This window comes from Carex rostrata, chromosome 12 (assembly GCF_964058835.1).
Source record: "Carex rostrata chromosome 12, lpCarRost1.2, whole genome shotgun sequence".
Taxonomy (NCBI): domain Eukaryota; kingdom Viridiplantae; phylum Streptophyta; class Magnoliopsida; order Poales; family Cyperaceae; genus Carex; species Carex rostrata.
In genome coordinates this window covers 3,090,080-3,107,260 of record NC_135929.1, presented here as the reverse complement: position 1 = coordinate 3,107,260, position 17,181 = coordinate 3,090,080, and the positions used below count along the sequence as shown (strand labels likewise).

The 17,181-nt window shown below is 35.1% G+C and overlaps 2 protein-coding genes and 1 pseudogene across 3 annotated transcripts; 2 read left to right on the top strand and 1 right to left on the bottom strand.

Annotated features, from left to right (window-relative positions):
* Positions 1–4,850: 4,850 nt before the first annotated feature.
* On the top strand, positions 4,851–8,370 carry LOC144563182 (mitogen-activated protein kinase 4-like). Its single transcript, XM_078312592.1, has 5 exons — positions 4,851–5,101; positions 5,606–5,777; positions 6,181–6,353; positions 6,466–6,950; positions 8,184–8,370. Exons 1-5 carry the CDS (start codon positions 4,851–4,853, stop codon positions 8,291–8,293), a joined length of 1,191 nt encoding a protein of 396 aa, XP_078168718.1. The 3' UTR covers positions 8,294–8,370.
* LOC144562998 (uncharacterized) lies at positions 8,332–10,234 on the top strand. Its single transcript, XM_078312371.1, has 2 exons — positions 8,332–9,067; positions 10,104–10,234. Exons 1-2 carry the CDS (start codon positions 8,332–8,334, stop codon positions 10,232–10,234), a joined length of 867 nt encoding a protein of 288 aa, XP_078168497.1.
* Positions 10,235–14,747: 4,513 nt separating this feature from the next.
* On the bottom strand, positions 14,748–16,900 carry LOC144563423 (leucine-rich repeat extensin-like protein 4 pseudogene; annotated as a pseudogene). The gene has a single exon (XR_013514346.1). The product of XR_013514346.1 is annotated as a leucine-rich repeat extensin-like protein 4 pseudogene (transcript).
* Between the last annotated feature and the right edge of the window lie 281 nt (positions 16,901–17,181).

The following is a 17,181-nucleotide window of genomic DNA, read 5'->3' as shown; positions in this document are numbered from 1 at the left end:
TTTTATTATTAGATGCAATTAATGAACAGAAAATAGAACTGAAGAAATTGAAATTACATCAATCTTCAAATAGCTTATTGATGAGTTTGGCTAGTATAACATCAGTGTCATTTCAACCTATATAATACCAACTCTAAAACCTATCAAATCGACTTTAAACGGTGAATCCAAACCGTTCAAACCGATCTACTTCATTAGTTGTATACATGTAAAATTTATAACTTTTCGAATTTATTTAGTACTAAGTCAAGCGGTCAAATGTGTGAGTTTTTAAGTTAATTTTAATACATTAATTTTTCAATATTTTTACCGCTTGATTTGATACTAAAATAACTCGAAAATATAAAAAATTTGTATGTAAAAGCATCACTCATAATGTAAATCGGTTTTAACGGTTTGCATTAGTCGTTCGAAGTCGATTTAATAGATTTTAGAGTTAGTATTATTTAGACTGAAATGACACCAATATTATACTAGCCAAACTCTGATATAATGTAGAGATCTTGGCAAGAAAGAGAGTATTGTCCACCTCTTAATTAAAGAAGAAGCCTTTCCCGAAATGCAAAATGGGCCGAGCCCATATCCAATTTCGGACCTCATGATGCAACATATATGGTTTGTCACTTTATATGATGCTTGTAATTTGTTTGTTCTAAATTTCTAATGTACAACACAAGATATATAATATATGTTCTTAAGAATATTTTGTCCATTTGATCTGACAAGACATATTATGTTTGCATGCAACTATTAAAGTGGAGTAAAGCTAGCGTGTGACATGCTCACCAAGAAAGTTTGGTGAGCATAACTCCAAAAGTATATCGGATCGACGTCAAATGCCAAATCCAAACCGTTGAAATCCATGTACTTCATGAGTGATGCATATATATGCAAAATTTTGAAAGTTTCGAGTTTATTTGCTACACGGTCAAGTGGTCAAAGAAATGAACATTTTATTATAAGTTATTTTATATATTCAATTTTTATTATTTCTTTGACCACTTGACCGTGTAGCAAATAAACTCGAAACTTTCAAAATTTTGCATATATATGCATCACTCATGAAGTACATGAATTTCAACGGTTTGGATTTGGCATTTGACGTCGATCCGATATACTTTTGGAGTTATGCTCACCAAACTTTCTTGGTGAGCATGTCACACGCTAGCTTTACTCATTAAAGTGTATGCACCTGTGTCTTGCAACAGATTTGCTGAAAACAGTGATTTTCAATAAATCTAAAGAAATAGTAAAACAATTCCAAAAAATGTAAAATTTGGTCTCCAAACACATATTAATATGGAGAACAAAATGAATGGTTCGGATCGACCGTTAGGATTTTGAAAACTCAAAATCCGAGCCGTTGCATGGAGGGGCTCTATGCTATGCATAGCATGCTAGCATATTCCTATATATATATATATATATATATATATATATAGTGTGACTAATATGCATTCGGTAGCACTTCGGCCGAAGTGCTACCGATTCATTTTTTAATTTTTAAAGTCCAAATGATCGATCCAAACCGTTAGATGTCATCTCCATATTAAAATGTGCTTGGAGACCAAATTTTACATTTTTTTGAATTTTTTTACTATTTATTAAGCCACTTTGAAAATTGCTGATCCAACGGTAGCTGCTGATTTTACGGTTTGGTAAGCTACCGTTGGATCAACAATTTTGTAAAATACTTAATAAATAGTAAACAAATTCAGAAAAAATATAAAATTTGGTTTCCAAGCACATATTAATATGGAGAACAAGATGAACGGTTCAGATCGACCGTTTGGATTTTGAAAAATCAAATTTGGACCGTAAGCACTTCGGTCCATATGCAACCGAATGCATATTAGTCACTCTCTATATATATGTATATATATGTATATATATGTATGTATATGTATGTATATGAGTAGAACTAGGGTGCTCTTAAGCTCACAAAAGTTTGGTTCGCACTATAGATCATTCCAGGGAATAGAAGGATTCCAGGCAATGTAATGCCAGGGAATGCCTCATTACCATGTTTGGTTTGCGCATGACTATTGCTTCAACATTCCAAGAAATGTGTCATTACCATGTTTGATTCGCACGTAACTAATATAATGACTATCAAGACATATCTACATTATTTTTTAATTATTAACTAAATAATGTTACGTTACTAAACTTTTTATGTATTATTTAAAGATAAATTATAAATCAGAAATTAAATTAATATAAAAAAATCACATAACGTGAAACAAGTGTTTTAATTTTAGAAGATTATGTATAACAAGATTATAAATGTGCCTCTGTACTATATGAATAATTATACATGAGAAGATCTTACGAATGACACAAGCTTAAGAAAAATACTAATTCCTAAACTAGCATTTTAATGCTTACACACAACAATACATTTTTATTACAGTCTATACTAACTAACTTTGAGGCTTGAAAATCACTATCTCCATCATTCAGCATAGTCCCAGGTGGCAAGTTGTGTAAGGGTACCAAAGCCGGGGCTTCCTACAAGAAAAAATATAATAAAATAATTATAATAAAGTTAAATCAATATACAATGCAACCTGTGTAAGGGTACCACAGCCCTGTAAGTGTTAGAACAGGAAGCACAAATTTTCAATGGTTACTGATACGAATCAGAGTTTTATGGTATGCAACAGTTTCTCGTCTGGACAGTTTGGTATCAGCCAACTGGTTACTGGTACGAACCAATTTCATTTGACGGTTACTGATACTAACCAATTTCATTCGACGGTTACTGGTACGAACCAGCGTTTCTGGTACTGACAGTTCGGTACCAGCCAACAGCGCCTCTGATCCTGCAGGTTCGGTACAAGACTATATGAAAGTTTTTTTGGGAACCAATCTCGAGACTTAAAAGTGTATTTGAAAACAGCAGTCAACATTTCTCATTTGCATCCCAGTCCACACTCATTTACTGATATCCAATCTCGAGAGTTAAATGTATTGATGCAATATGGTCCTGCGCATGCTTCACGAAAAGGGGTGTAACTTTTGATCCATCCGTCGGATCGGGCTGAAATTTTGACAGGAACTCCACAGCCCAAAACCGGATTTGGAACGAATCATAGATTCGTTTTGCCCATTTTGCGGGCTCAGATTCGCGATCCGAGTCTTCCTTCATGGACTTTTGGACCCTTTTTTATAATTTTAGAGTTTTTAGGGTCTTTTATCTATCTTTTATGTATTTTTCTGTTTTTAGGATTTGTATTTAAACAGACGTCAGGTCTTTTGGCAGAAGTTAGTTTTTAGGTATCAGTTTTTATCAAAGAATTGAGAATCTGTGTGATCTCAAAACCAAATCTATCTTTCCATTACTTTTTTCCAATTTCTTGATCGTTCGTGCATCATGTATTATGAAAGAGCTAGGCAACATTAAACTGATCAGATGCAATATTGTGGTAATCAAACTGCTTCATGTTGAATTTTCCTTTTCATGTTCAATATATGTAACATTTTTCATTTTCATGTTGAATTTTCTCAATAAACTTTCTTTTACTGCAATTAAACTTATTTTTAACTTTTGATGCTTTCAACTTAAATGCGAAAGTCATATCTTCCGTATCTTTCAATTTAAATAATATATGTAATCTTCAATAATTTAGTTGTTAAATCAATTTAACTGAATCGGACAAATAGGAATGCCTAACTTAGATATGAGAGTCGTATCTTTCATAAAAGAAAATTAGATCTGAAGTCGGAGGAGAGAGAGAATCGGAAAGAAACAAGAAACCTGTGATATCGAAGAAGGGAGAGAGGGCAAACCTGTGAGGCCGGAGACGGAGACAGAGAGGAGAGCACAGAAAGAAGTCAAGTTGTAATGACAGGGAGCGACAAAATTACAAAAAGCGCTAAGGAGGAATTCCCGTCCGACGGGAATTCTGAAAATCCATCTTTTTTTGGGCTAGCGGGATAGCCACTAACTAAGGAATCATGATTACAGCGGGAATCATGTATTACCGTTTCCAGTCCATGCTATTTCTGCTAAACGCAGGAATGGAATGAAGATGCCAGAGAATAATCTCTCTAAAGCACCAACCAAACGTCCCCTGACTCTAAAATTCATCAAATTAATTTCAAATGATGAATTCGAACCGTTGAAACCCGCCTATCTTACGTGTGATGCATCTACATGTGAAATTTTTAAACATTCGAATTAATTTTTAAACATCTACAATGAAAATATCAGGCGATAATTTATTTTTAGAGAAAACTATAATCTAAAAAATATAGATATATATATTATCTTAGTAAAAAATATATGTTGTTTGAAATTAATATGAACGCAACAATTCTACTGAGATAAAAGTGATAAGGGAAGAAATAAGCCTTCAATATATTCTTTCGATCCCTAACATATATCTCTTTGAATGGTGATGTAATTTCAAGTGCTTCGGCTCTGTTTCTGTCAGTTGCAACAAAATATAAATTAAAAATAGCGTCTGACGTTAACTCGCCTATAAGTGTTCTTTTCTAATTTAATTATATCATTTGTTTCTATGTTCCAAAAATAAAAATAAAAACATTAATTTTCGTCACATCTTATAAACGGCAAGCACACACGCTTCTGTGTAATTTGGTTGGCACAATATTTACAATAAAAATATTTCCTTTTTAATCTAAATGGCGTCAATTCCTCTCTCAACTAGCTAATTAAAGATAGCTTATGAGTACACTCACCGATAATTTCTTTCCTTATTTAATTATCTCTATATTAATAGAAAATTTAATTTTGTCACACTTTAATAAATAGAAAGTACCTTCTTATATATAAGCTAATAGTCGAGGCCTCCTTTGCATCTTTGCATTTGGAAACGTTTGATATGGCCAATACGGTGAAACCACCACCCGGCATCGGAAATTCAGGAAAGAATTATTTCACAATGTCTCACATATTGTTTGAAATTGATACGAAATATATTCCATCAAAGATGATCGGCCGTGGGGCTTATGGTGTTGTCTGCTCTGCAATTAACGAAAAAACGAAAGAGAAAGTTGCGATAAAGAAGATCGCGAATATTTTCGATAACCGTGACGTTGCACTCCGAACACTGCGTGAATTGATGCTTCTTAGGTAAATTATTTCACTATCATTTACATAATATATTTTTATCTTCGTGGCATATATAATGGATTCTTTAAAATTAATAGAGGACATTTTTTTTATGCATGAAAACTATCTTTTTCTTCAAATCTACGCCAGAATGTAGTTTTTATTTTTATTTTTTTTCATTTATCAAACATTTATGCATATATCCGCCTTGTCTCCTTAATTTTGTATGTCTCAAAATAGCTCTTCATCTTGTATTTGAACAAATATAATAAAACAACAGAGATTTCAATGAAACATACCTCGGATGATCAACAAAGTTTAGCTTTTTTAACTTTTCCTTTATTGGAAAGAACTGAAGTGTTTAGATTATAAATATGAGTATCTGGCAAAAGGAAGATGATTAAATGTACAACTTGTGGAATGAAATATATACATGATGTTATTATTTAAAAGAACAAAGGCAATATCAAAAGCTGATTATAAACTAAATCACAAACTAACATTAAAATTCATTTCTATGATCAGACAGATGAGGCATGAAAATATCATTGCCCTTAAAGACATCATGATGCCACCACACAGGCGAACATATAAAGACATATATGTGGTGTGCGATCTGATGCAGACCGATCTGCACCAGATCATCCAATCCCCTCAGCCTATCTCAGATTACCATTTACAATATTTTCTTCTTCAGGTAATTAAAGTTTGTCTAAATCAATGATTCATGACCTGATTTGACTATTGAATATATACTATTAGTGGAATACGGTTATCTTTCTTTCTTTGTCGGCAATTTAATTTATATTATCAATGAAACTCAACACTGATTATAATAAATCTGAACCAAACTTCATTAAAAATGTGTTTCGATAGGAAAAATACATTGCTCGGTTAAAATTGATAAAAATGTAGAGTAGCATTATCTTTTGGATGTGTTATGTTTGTTTAATATATTATTCAATATTTTTAGGTGTTTCTCAGTAAATGATAACCAAAGTGAGCTTTAGACAAAAGAAAATAGAAAATTCCAATTCCATATGTCTAGCTAGCTCTGTGAAAATAAATCTCAGCTAAGTCATAATTTTATTTAATTGCAGATTCTTCGAGGTCTTAATTATCTCCACAGAGCTAACATTCTTCATAGAGATCTCAAGCCAGGCAACATTTTAGTGAATGCGAATTGTGATTTAAAAATATGTGATTTTGGTCTTGCAAGAACAAACTCCACAAAAGATGGTCAATTTATGACAGAATACGTGGTCACTAGATGGTGAGTGTTTGTTCCCCTTTCATTTAACACTTTATATATTTATTCCTTCTTGCTTGATTTCAGAACATTTACATCAAATTCAATGATAATTAACATCATAAATTTTTAATAGGTACCGCGCACCGGAGGTTCTTTTGTGCTGTGGCATGTACAATACAGCCATTGATATATGGTCTGTCGGCTGCATTTTTGCTGAATTACTTGGCCGCAAGGCAATATTTCCTGGCACCGACTGTTTATCCCAATTAAATACAATTTTCAGTGTACTTGGGACACCTTCAAAGGAGGATATGAACTTCATAGACAATCCCAGATCACTGATGTACATCACTTCCCTACCGTACACACCTAATGTGCCACTACAGAGGCTATATCCAATGGCAAATCCTCTCGCAATTGATTTATTGCAAAGGATGCTCGTTTTGGATCCAAGCAAGCGGATTAGAGTGGACGAGGCTCTACGACACCCGTACATTTCCAACTTATATGATCCTGCCATGGACCATCCATCTAATGCGGTGATTGATCTACCGATAGATGAGAAGATGGGGATAGAGGTGCTACGTGAGAAAATATGGCAGGAGGCTCTATACCATCAATAAGAATCATGTTTTTTTTTTTTTTTTTTGTGATTATTAATTTTAGTACAATTTTGTGGCATGTCTTTTTTATTTCAATTTTTCCTTTTGCTAAATCTAATTTTAGTTTGAACTGGACGACTTTTTTTTTTCTTCTAAAAGTTAAACACTGTGCTGTCTGTTTGAAGATTATTAAAGATTAATGACATCTAACGTCGTGTGTCTATGCTGATGACCTGTTGTTGTTCGGGGAGGCTACAAGTGGTGAGGCTGAATTGATAAAACAAATGTTGATTGATTTTTCTTCTGTTTCGGGTCAGCAAATAGGCCCCCAAAAAAGCAGCATTTGGTTCAGTAGATGCACATCGGAGGAAGTTAAGTTGTTGATCACACAAATTTTTGAGGTATCTGTAAGTAATGTGGAAGGAAAATATCTAGGAGCACCTGTAGTTTCGTCAAAGAAAGCATACGATTTTCTAATCGAAAAGGTGGCATCTAGACTAAAGACTTGGAAAGGCCGTATGTTGTCTCATGCCGGGAGAGTGGTACTGATTAAGTCGGTGCTTCAAGCTTTGCCAACTTATTTTATGTCAACCGATAGAATTCCTGATTCTGTAATTAAGCAGATTACGGGATTGATGAGGAGATTTTTTTGGGGAGCAATGGACAAGGATAAATTTTTGTCTTATGTCGCTTGGAGTAAAATTACTCGACCGGTTGAACTTGGAGGCCTAGGCATTCGGGATCTTAATAAAATGAATGAAGCTCTTATGATGAAGCTGCTGTGGAAAATTGCCTCAGATAGTCCGGCACTGTGGGTGGATGTGGTACGTGCCAAATATATTCCGAGATCTGAATTATGGGTAGCAAAGAGAAATTATAATTGTACCCCATGTTGGAAGGCTATTATGGCTGCTAGAGAGAGACTATTGCCAATGTTGATGTGGCGGCTTGGTGATGGTAGAACCTGTAGAGCTATGGTGCAACCGTGGTTTGAGGGAGCGGTAAATTGTTTGATTCAAAATCCAGAACATAAAAAGCTGAGTGTAAGAGACTTGGTACTAGAATGTACTGGTACTTGGGATGCAAACTTATTAATTCAACTGTATGGGCATGTTAATTGTATGAGCATTATGGGAAATGTGAGACCTCCTTTGGATGAAGCAGGGGCTGACTCTCTCATTTTCACAGAGTCTTCTAACGGGAGATTTTCAGTCAAACATGCCTATAAGGGGATCACACAAGAGGGGCTCGGGCAGCAGCAGGGTAGTGAGGTTTGGAAGCTTATTTGGAGGAAGGGAAATATTCTACCAAGGATACGAGTGTTTTTATGGAAATTGTTGCATGGGGCATTGCCTTTAGCTAAGATTCTGTGCACAAGAACATCAAGAGGGGACCCTATGTGTGCTGTGTGTAATCAAGGGGAGGAGGATGTTTTACATATGCTGTTTCATTGCCCGTTTGCACAAGCTTGCTGGTTGATGGGTCCGCTTGCTTTACGTACTGATGAGTTGCCGCGAGATCTATCTATAATTTTGGATAGCCTCTTTAAGCATAAAACAGATGAGGTTTGGACTATGCTAGCTAATTCGGCTTGGGCAATATGGAGATGCAGGAACGAAAAAACTTACGGTGGAAAGGTACCAACTTTTGAAAGGTTTCTATCTATTCTCAACTCAGTGGGAGTCGAAACAAGAATAGCTGCTGCTGCTAATAAAAAGAAGGAGGTTCAGTTGGAGGTAAGTAATGTGTGTAATTCACAATATAGATGCAAAGTGGACGGATCTTGGCGGTCTCCATGGATAGGTGGATTGGGGTTTGTCGTAGAGGATGGGGAATTGTTGAAAGGATATCGGGCCGCGCCCAGTGTTGTATGTTCTCCGATGCAAGCTGAAGCTGTGGCCTTAAGAGAGGCGATACACTTTGTCAAGAGCCTTAATTTGCCATCGTGTATTTTCTTAACAGATAATCAAGATCTTGCTAAAGTCTGTATGGAGCTGCACCCACCAGTTGATGCTGACTGGAGAGCGTATAGGGAGATAAATGAGGTCTGGAGGTTACTAAAAGAATTTGATTATGAGTGCAGGCATATTCCTAGAAGCCAAAATTGCGTGGCTGACCATCTAGCTAAAGTAGGTAGCAAGTTGAGTGAGGGGTTTACTGGATACTCCTATCCAACATTTAAAATATGAAGTTTAGAGCAGGCATTGGATTAATATGATATCTGTTGTAATATGCGAAACACTGTAACTTGAAAACTCTATTGAAATGAAAAGCCTACGGGCATGTTGCATTGCAAAAAAAAAAAAAAAGATTAATGACAAGAATTAGTTAATTATGTTATGTATGATTATGTAAGATTCATTTATGGTATCTTGTTTAATTTTATATTTACTCTTGCATGTGTCCGCGAGCATATCAGTAGGTTGAGATACTTGAAAAGTCACAAAGGACACACCAATTGTGAAATATGTTGGGGAATCATAAAGGCCAAACAATTATGCCTTATTTAGAGATGAAACAATTACATCTCATCTAGAGGTCAAACACTTACACTCCGGAGAAGGAGAAATAGATCTTCATCTTAACCTAAGGACCGTCCTATGCCAAAGAGACCCAAAATATAAATCATAAGTGCGGAACATAATACCTAATTCCATGTCGTTTGTCATGGAATAACCAAAACCTTGTAGAGCAAGCCGTCTCCGTGAGCACGAGACAAGTCTTCAATGGCAAGAAGTCCTTCTCGCATTTTGTTGTCGGGTCGAGGAATAAGTCTTCCAAAACAGGAAGGTGTGGCCCTTGAGAAATCATCTCCAAATTTTCCTAATTAATTTTTCTTCTCTATTTTTTGATGGTATAAGAAGAAGAGAAGGCACATAGACTGTATTTTTCTTAAGAGAAAAATATATGTTCAGTTTCTGTGCTTTTCTTGGTTACCTAAGGACCGTCATATTTCAAAATTATTTTTCAACATGGGGTTCCTTTGATAATTTACTCTCATTTACTCATAGTTTACCAAAACATTACAAGCTGATGCTCTTATTACAATTGCATGTGTGTGTTGGTCGCTTTGAAAACATCGCAACGATATTTGTTTTAATGGAGTACAAGTGTCTTCTAATAGATCTTTAATCTTTCTAATTTGCTCTTTGATTCAATATTGGAATAGAGCATGCTGCCGACTGGATGCCAGAGAGTACGGAGATTATTTCTCTGCGTGAATGGGCGGATGCTCATGCAACTTCAATCATTGAGTTTGAGGATGACATGACGGGTGATATAGAGGAGGTGACAATCTAATGAGAAAGAGGGCTCATGACGACAGCTTGAACAGTTATTGTAGTTTATAGTGATAATATGCTTACGAGTCCGTAGTTCATCTTAATAAGTGGTGGTATCATCTGCCCTGGGTTGCTGCTCTATAACAGCAGTTTTTAGTTTTTGTTACATTCACTGTGTTTTTTCGTTGCGAGTCATTTAGTTTTGAGAATACTTGTTGCTTGTCTGTAATTACAACTATCATCTATTTGCATAATGCAAATGGGCTATATATATATATATAGGGTCCGGCTAATTTGTTGCCGGCAGCATTTTAGCCGGAGGTGCTACCGCTCTTTTTTATTTTTGTGATGTCCAAACAACAAATTCAAACCTTTAGATGTTTAATCTATATTATAATCTACTTGGAGACCAAATTTTACATTTTTTGGAATTTTTTTTACTATTTATTAAGCTGGTTTGAAAACTGCTGATTTCAGTAAATTTCTGCAGCATTGAAATCAGCGGTTTTCAAACCTAGTAAAAAAATTTCAAAAAATATAAAATTTGGTCTCCAAGTAGATTATAGTATAGATTAAATATCTAACAGTTTGGATTTGTTGTTTGGACATCACAAAATAAAAAAAAAGGCGACAGCACCGTCGGCAGAAATGTTGCCGGCAACAAATTAGCCAAAGCCTATATATATTTTTTTAAAAAAATGACTAAATTTGTAATCAACTAATTTAGATAAAAATTACAAAAAAAAAAAAAAAACTAGTTAGTTTCATGCACAGAGAATAAAATCCATCTCATTATCTACTTGGGCTAAACTTATTTACTTTTAAACTCAACAAGCAAATTAGTGTGCTATCTCATTAACTAATGAAAGGGCCAATTCGTTTAGGAATTTATATGGTATCAGAACCTGTGAGGATATAGTTGAATAGATGGTAGAGCAAGAGCCCAGGGAGAAATTCTCTTCGCTATTAACAGTACCTTTTTGGCTGCTTATTATTTCCTTTCTCCACTTGTTCCTTCCGAATTTTTTATTAATAGAAATAAAATAAATAAAATATTTAAAAAGAACACTACTGTTGAGTTTTTTCGAAAACTAAGTAGACCGGGCCCTGTAAACCCGTCCCACCGGACGGGTCCAATTGACCCGTCCCGGTTAATCGGATTAGCCGTTAACTAACATCACAGAAAAAAAAAAAAAAAAAAAAAAAATTCCCGGACGGGTTTAAGCATCCCGTCCCGAGTCTGTTAAAAAAAAAAAAAAAAATTCCGGACGGGTTTAAGCATCCCATCCCGAGTCTGTTAAAAAAAAAAAAAAAAAAAAAAAAAAATTAAATCTGGACGGGTTAAGTAAACCCGTCCAGAATTTGAAATATTATATTTATATTATATTATTATATTATATTATATTATATTATATTATATTATTATATTATATTATATTATATTATATTATATTATTATATTATATTATATTATATTATATTATATTATTATATTATATTATATTATATTATATTATTATATTATATTATATTATATTATTATATTATATTATTATATTATATTATATTATATTATATTATTATATTATATTATATTATGATTTTATATATATTATATTTTTTTGTTTTTTATATTATATTATTATATTATTATATTATTATATTATGATTTTAAACATTTGAATTAATTTAGTATAAAGTCAATCGGTCAAGATTAAAAGATTAATAAATTAATTTTAGTGCATTTATTTTTTGAACGTTTTCTTACCGCTTGACTTTATACTAAATTAATTTGAACGTTTAAAATTTTCACATGTAGATGCATCACTCGCAAGATAGGCAGGTTCTAACGGTTTGGATTCGTCATTTGAAAACGATTTAATAAGTTTTGGAGTTAAGCTCACCAAACACTTTGGTGAACTTAAGCACAACTAAACTAGTTCTATTCATAATATAATATATATATATAAGTATATTAATATAATAATATAATATAAAAAACAAAAAAATATAATATATATAAAATCATAATATAATATAATATGATAATATAATATAATATAATATAATATAATAATATAATATAATATAATATAATATAATATAATAATATAATATAATATAATAATATAATATAATAATATAATATAATATAATATAATAATATAATATAAATATAATATTTCAAATTCTGGACGGGTTTACTTAACCCGTCCAGATTTTTTTTTTTTTTTTTTTTGACAGACTCGGGACGGGATGCTTAAATCCGTCCGGAATTTTTTTTTTTTTTTTTTTTTTTTTTTTTTTTTTTTACAGACTCGGGACGGGATGCTTAAACCCGTCCGGGAATTTTTTTTTTTTTCCGTGATGTTAGTTAACGGCTAATCCGATTAACCGGGACGGGTCAATTGGACCCGTCCGGTGGGACGGGTTTACAGGACCCAGTCTACTTAGTTTTCGAAAAAACTCAACAGTAGTGTTCTTTTTAAATATTTTATTTATTTTATTTCTATTAATAAAAAATTCGGCTTGTTCCTTTATAAACATTATATTTATACTAAATCAAAAAAATATTTGTATTGGGCTGGTCAGAATAAAGCCTAATCCAAGGATATTGGGCTGGTGAGAATAGGCCTATTAGTATGGACCTAAATTCAAATACTATTGATGGATTACGTAATAACATTTAAGGGCCTGTTCGGCGGAGGCTTGGAAATAGAAATAGAAATAGGAACGGGAAATTTTGAACTGAAAAATTACTGTTCCTGTAGGAAAAAAAAAAATTCAGTCTGAGTGAATTTGTTTTTTCCCACGTGAACAGTAAATGCCGAACAGACCCTTAATTATCAAAAAGATGTTACCAAAGAGAAAGTGTTCGCCGTTGACTCGTGAGTTGAGACCAGAATATTAAATTACATTGTTTGGTTTAAAAAAAAAAATTTAATTTCATCATTAGTGCGATGGGGGCTTTGGTAATCTGTAAAATTACTTATAGCTTTTGTGTCGTTTTCAGTTTAGAAAAAAAAAAAAAATAGAGAGAAATTGGTCACGATATACTTTTTTATTATATGTGACTCGTGAGTTGTGACCGTAGCCAGCTACATGATTTTCTAATCGGTGATTGCCCGATGTGAACCCAAGTCTCTATCAATTTTGTTATATTTACTTATTTATTGATTTTATTTACTTCTGTCTATTTATTTTTCAGTTTTTTTGGTATATTTGTGTTAACCATGTCTGTTTTTTTAACTGGTGCACAATATCGGCCTTCATGGGCCGTTCGATTTTAATCAGATGGTTAAACATCTTGTTGCCAAAATCATTAGAATGGCAGTGTATAGGGGGGCAGATTAATTTACAGCCAATCATAAGATGCTTAGTCTTATGATTTTAAAATTTTAATTGTATATTCAAGTTTAATAAAATTATGTATATTTTTAAAAAATTATATGGTTCGGGCCTCTTGTAAAATGCTAAATACGTACTTATGGCTAGATTTTTTATTTTGTAGTTGTGAAAACTTGTTTAAATTTTTCGGACCACATATTATATATTTTATGTTTCAGCCCTCGATTAAATTGCTAGTTATATTGTTCTTCAACCCAACTATGCAAATTGATCCCTATTTTACAAATGCAAACTAATCAAAGGAAAAGAGGGAATAAAGGACAGAACGAGGGGCTCCATGTGCTTTTGACTTTGGTGCCTTAATTGGGTCAAAAATTAACAACCAAAGCTAACTATTCATGCACATGACAGCAAAGTCTTTAGTTCAAAATTTTGTAATTGGATTCTTTTCAACTCGTTCATTTATTTTAAGCTGAAATCATGCAAAGGTGTTAGTCCAGACATGATTCCAGAAGGGCAGAGCACATGCCTTCCTACCAACTACACGTAATTGAAACAGAAAGATATATTAAAAATGCAGAGGCCAACCAATAAAAAAGGTTATGATTAATTTGCATGATTTGTGCCTTATTTAATTATCTCTTATAGACCATATTAGGTCAGATGTCTAAACGACTTTGAGCCAATTAGCACATTCATATACTTATGACTTATTGGCACCCACATTAAAATTACATCATTGGATTTTGTGTCTGTAATTTAATATAGTTGCCTAGAATTTTTTTTCCAAATAATTATTTAAATTCAATTGGGCTATTAATTAATGTAGATTACATGCTAAACATATTTTTCTATTTCGACTGATATACATTCTCTCAAAAGTCAAAATATAGACAACTAATTAACAGTACAGGAACAGCTATATATGGTTTTATCTTCAATGCTTCTTTGCATTAGCACCGAAATTCAGAAATGACTTTGAGAGATATAATTAGCTTACATTTCTAAGGGGACATTAATAAGATCCTTTCCATAATTTTATGCCGTATTATTTCAATTATATGTGATGTTTCTCATCTAGTTAAAAGACAAATTAAATTGAAAGCTAAAATGTCAATCGCATTTTTGAATATCAACATTGAAACAATTTTTGTAAAGCTCAAAATCCATAACAATCTCATCAATGCACAGTTCCACCAATAAATGAAGGAATCACATAAAGCAAAGAAAAGAGATGAAAAGAAAGCAAAAATTACAATTCCAAATAATAGTCTACGTACCTGTATCACAAACCCTATACAATCTGTAGTTTAACTGAATATCTATCATACTTTAATTTTTATATTTTTAGCATCCATTTATTCACAAATAAAAGCATATTTAGTAACACAAATGAAAAAAAAAATAGATAACTTAAATTAAATTTTCCTCGTACCTCCTTTCTAAAAGCAGAAAGGAAAGTATTAACATGACAGCGAACATATGGAATGACGAGAGAATCATGTCTTGATCGATCGCCGACGTAAATGCAAAATGGAAAATGTCTCAAAGAATTAATTAAGGTGGAGATTGATCTTCGGTTGGTGGCGGCGGTGATCCGTAATGCCAGACGGGAATAACAAGAGAAGGAGGCGGAGGCGGGGATAGATACCGATCTTTGGGTGATACTTCCGAGTAAGGTGGTGGAGGCGGAGATAAGTATCGTTCTTCGGGTGACACCTCTGAGTAAGGCGGCGGCGGTGGTGCTGACTCCCCGCAAGGAGGTGGAGATGGTGGAGGTGGTGATGGTGATGGTGGAGGTGGTGAAGGTGGAGGAGGTGATGGTGGAGGTGGTGAAGGTGGAGGAGGTGATGGTGGAGGTGGGGACGGTGGAGGTGGCGACGGTGGAGGTGGTGAAGGTGGAGGTGGTGATGGTGGAGGAGGAGATGGTGGAGGTGGTGATGGTGGAGGAGGAGATGGTGGAGGAGGAGATGGGGGAGGAGGGGACGGTGGTGGCGGTGATGGTGGAGGTGGGGATGGTGGTGGTGGGGATGGTGGAGGTGGTGATGGTGGAGGAGGAGATGGAGGAGGTGGTGATGGCGGTGGTGGAGGCGGCGAAGGTAGTACAAACTTCTTACAGTTGAACGAACCACAATCAACATGCTGGATGCTGTTGTAGTATTGACATTGTTTCTCCGCCCGTTGATTCGGCTGCCATGGGATGCAATTTCTTTGGTCAGAATATGACTGGAGATGATGACATATTGCTGGTTCGCCGGTGAAAAAATTGTACGAAGCCGTGAAATTCTTCAGTTTCGGCAGATGGCAGATAGACTCTGGTATGGTCCCGGTGAGCATGTTGTGCGCAACGTCAAGCTGCTCGATTTTCTCCAACCCGCCAAAAAACTCGGGCAAATTGCCCATCAACTTGTTGAAAGAGACATCAAGCACAGTGAGCTCTTTAAGCAAACCAAACTCGGGAGGAACGCAAGAGTTGAGCCCGCAGTTCATGAGAATTATCTCGTTCAATGTCTTCGACATGTTCGCTATGCCAGCTGGTAGACACCCACTGAATTTGTTGTTAGCTAGCACAAGCACCGAAACCGGTGAGTTGCCAATGTTGTCGGGTATCTGAAACTGGAACCTGTTGCTGTTTATGAACAATGCGTCAAGAGGAAGGTCAAACAACTCCTTAGGCACGGCTCCCTCAAACTCGTTGAATCTCAAGTCAAGGAATTTGAGAGAAGGAAGCCGAAGGAGCAGCTCAGGAAACTTGCCTTCGAACCGGTTGTTGCTGAGGTCAAGCTCGTGGAGTAACTTCAAGTTCTCGAACTTGTGTGGCAATGTACCACAAAACCGGTTTGAGTTGATGTGGAGCAGGGTCAATTCATCCAATAGACCGAGCTCCTCTGGGAGATACCCGGCAATGTCTCCATGGTTGAGGTCAATGCCGGCAACTACAGTGAGGTACGGGTCGTAAGGAGCCGGTGCACAGTACACTCTCGAATAGTTGCACACATCAGGACCCACCCAGTTGGCGGTTAGATTGAACGGGTCAGACAGGATGGCATGCTTCCACGCCTGTAAGGCAATGTAGGCAGCCTTGAGGTGATCGTTGGCAAACTGGTAGCTGGGGTCCACATATACGTACTCGCCCCGGTCTCCCTTTTCATCGAGGTAGTAAAGAAGTTGCCGGCGACGAATATGCCCGGCCTCAACATCGGTTAGTCCATGACTAACAAATGCCGAGGCAGAAGGAAGGAGGATAGCAAGAAGAAAAAGAATAGCAGGAGGCCAGAACAGGGGATCCTTTCTGTTCTTCCTCATTATCTCATTGTCAGAACTCAGAAGAGATGGATGTTATAACCAAAGGATGTACCGCTCTGGGTTTGAAAGGAGCCTGTGAGGCTGTGACTGAAAGAAATAAACGAGAGGGGACAGCTATATCACAGCTCAAGCGTGAATAAATTAATCAATTATGGACGGCTGGGATGTTAGACAATGGAAGGATGATTCTTATTCAAACATTTCTGAGTTGCGCTCCATAACTTGGCATTTTGAATTAATTTATTGTAAGAAGTCTCCGAAGAGCCGCTTGGGATCTTATACTATTCAAAGTTTTGCAAGGTGCAAGATTGG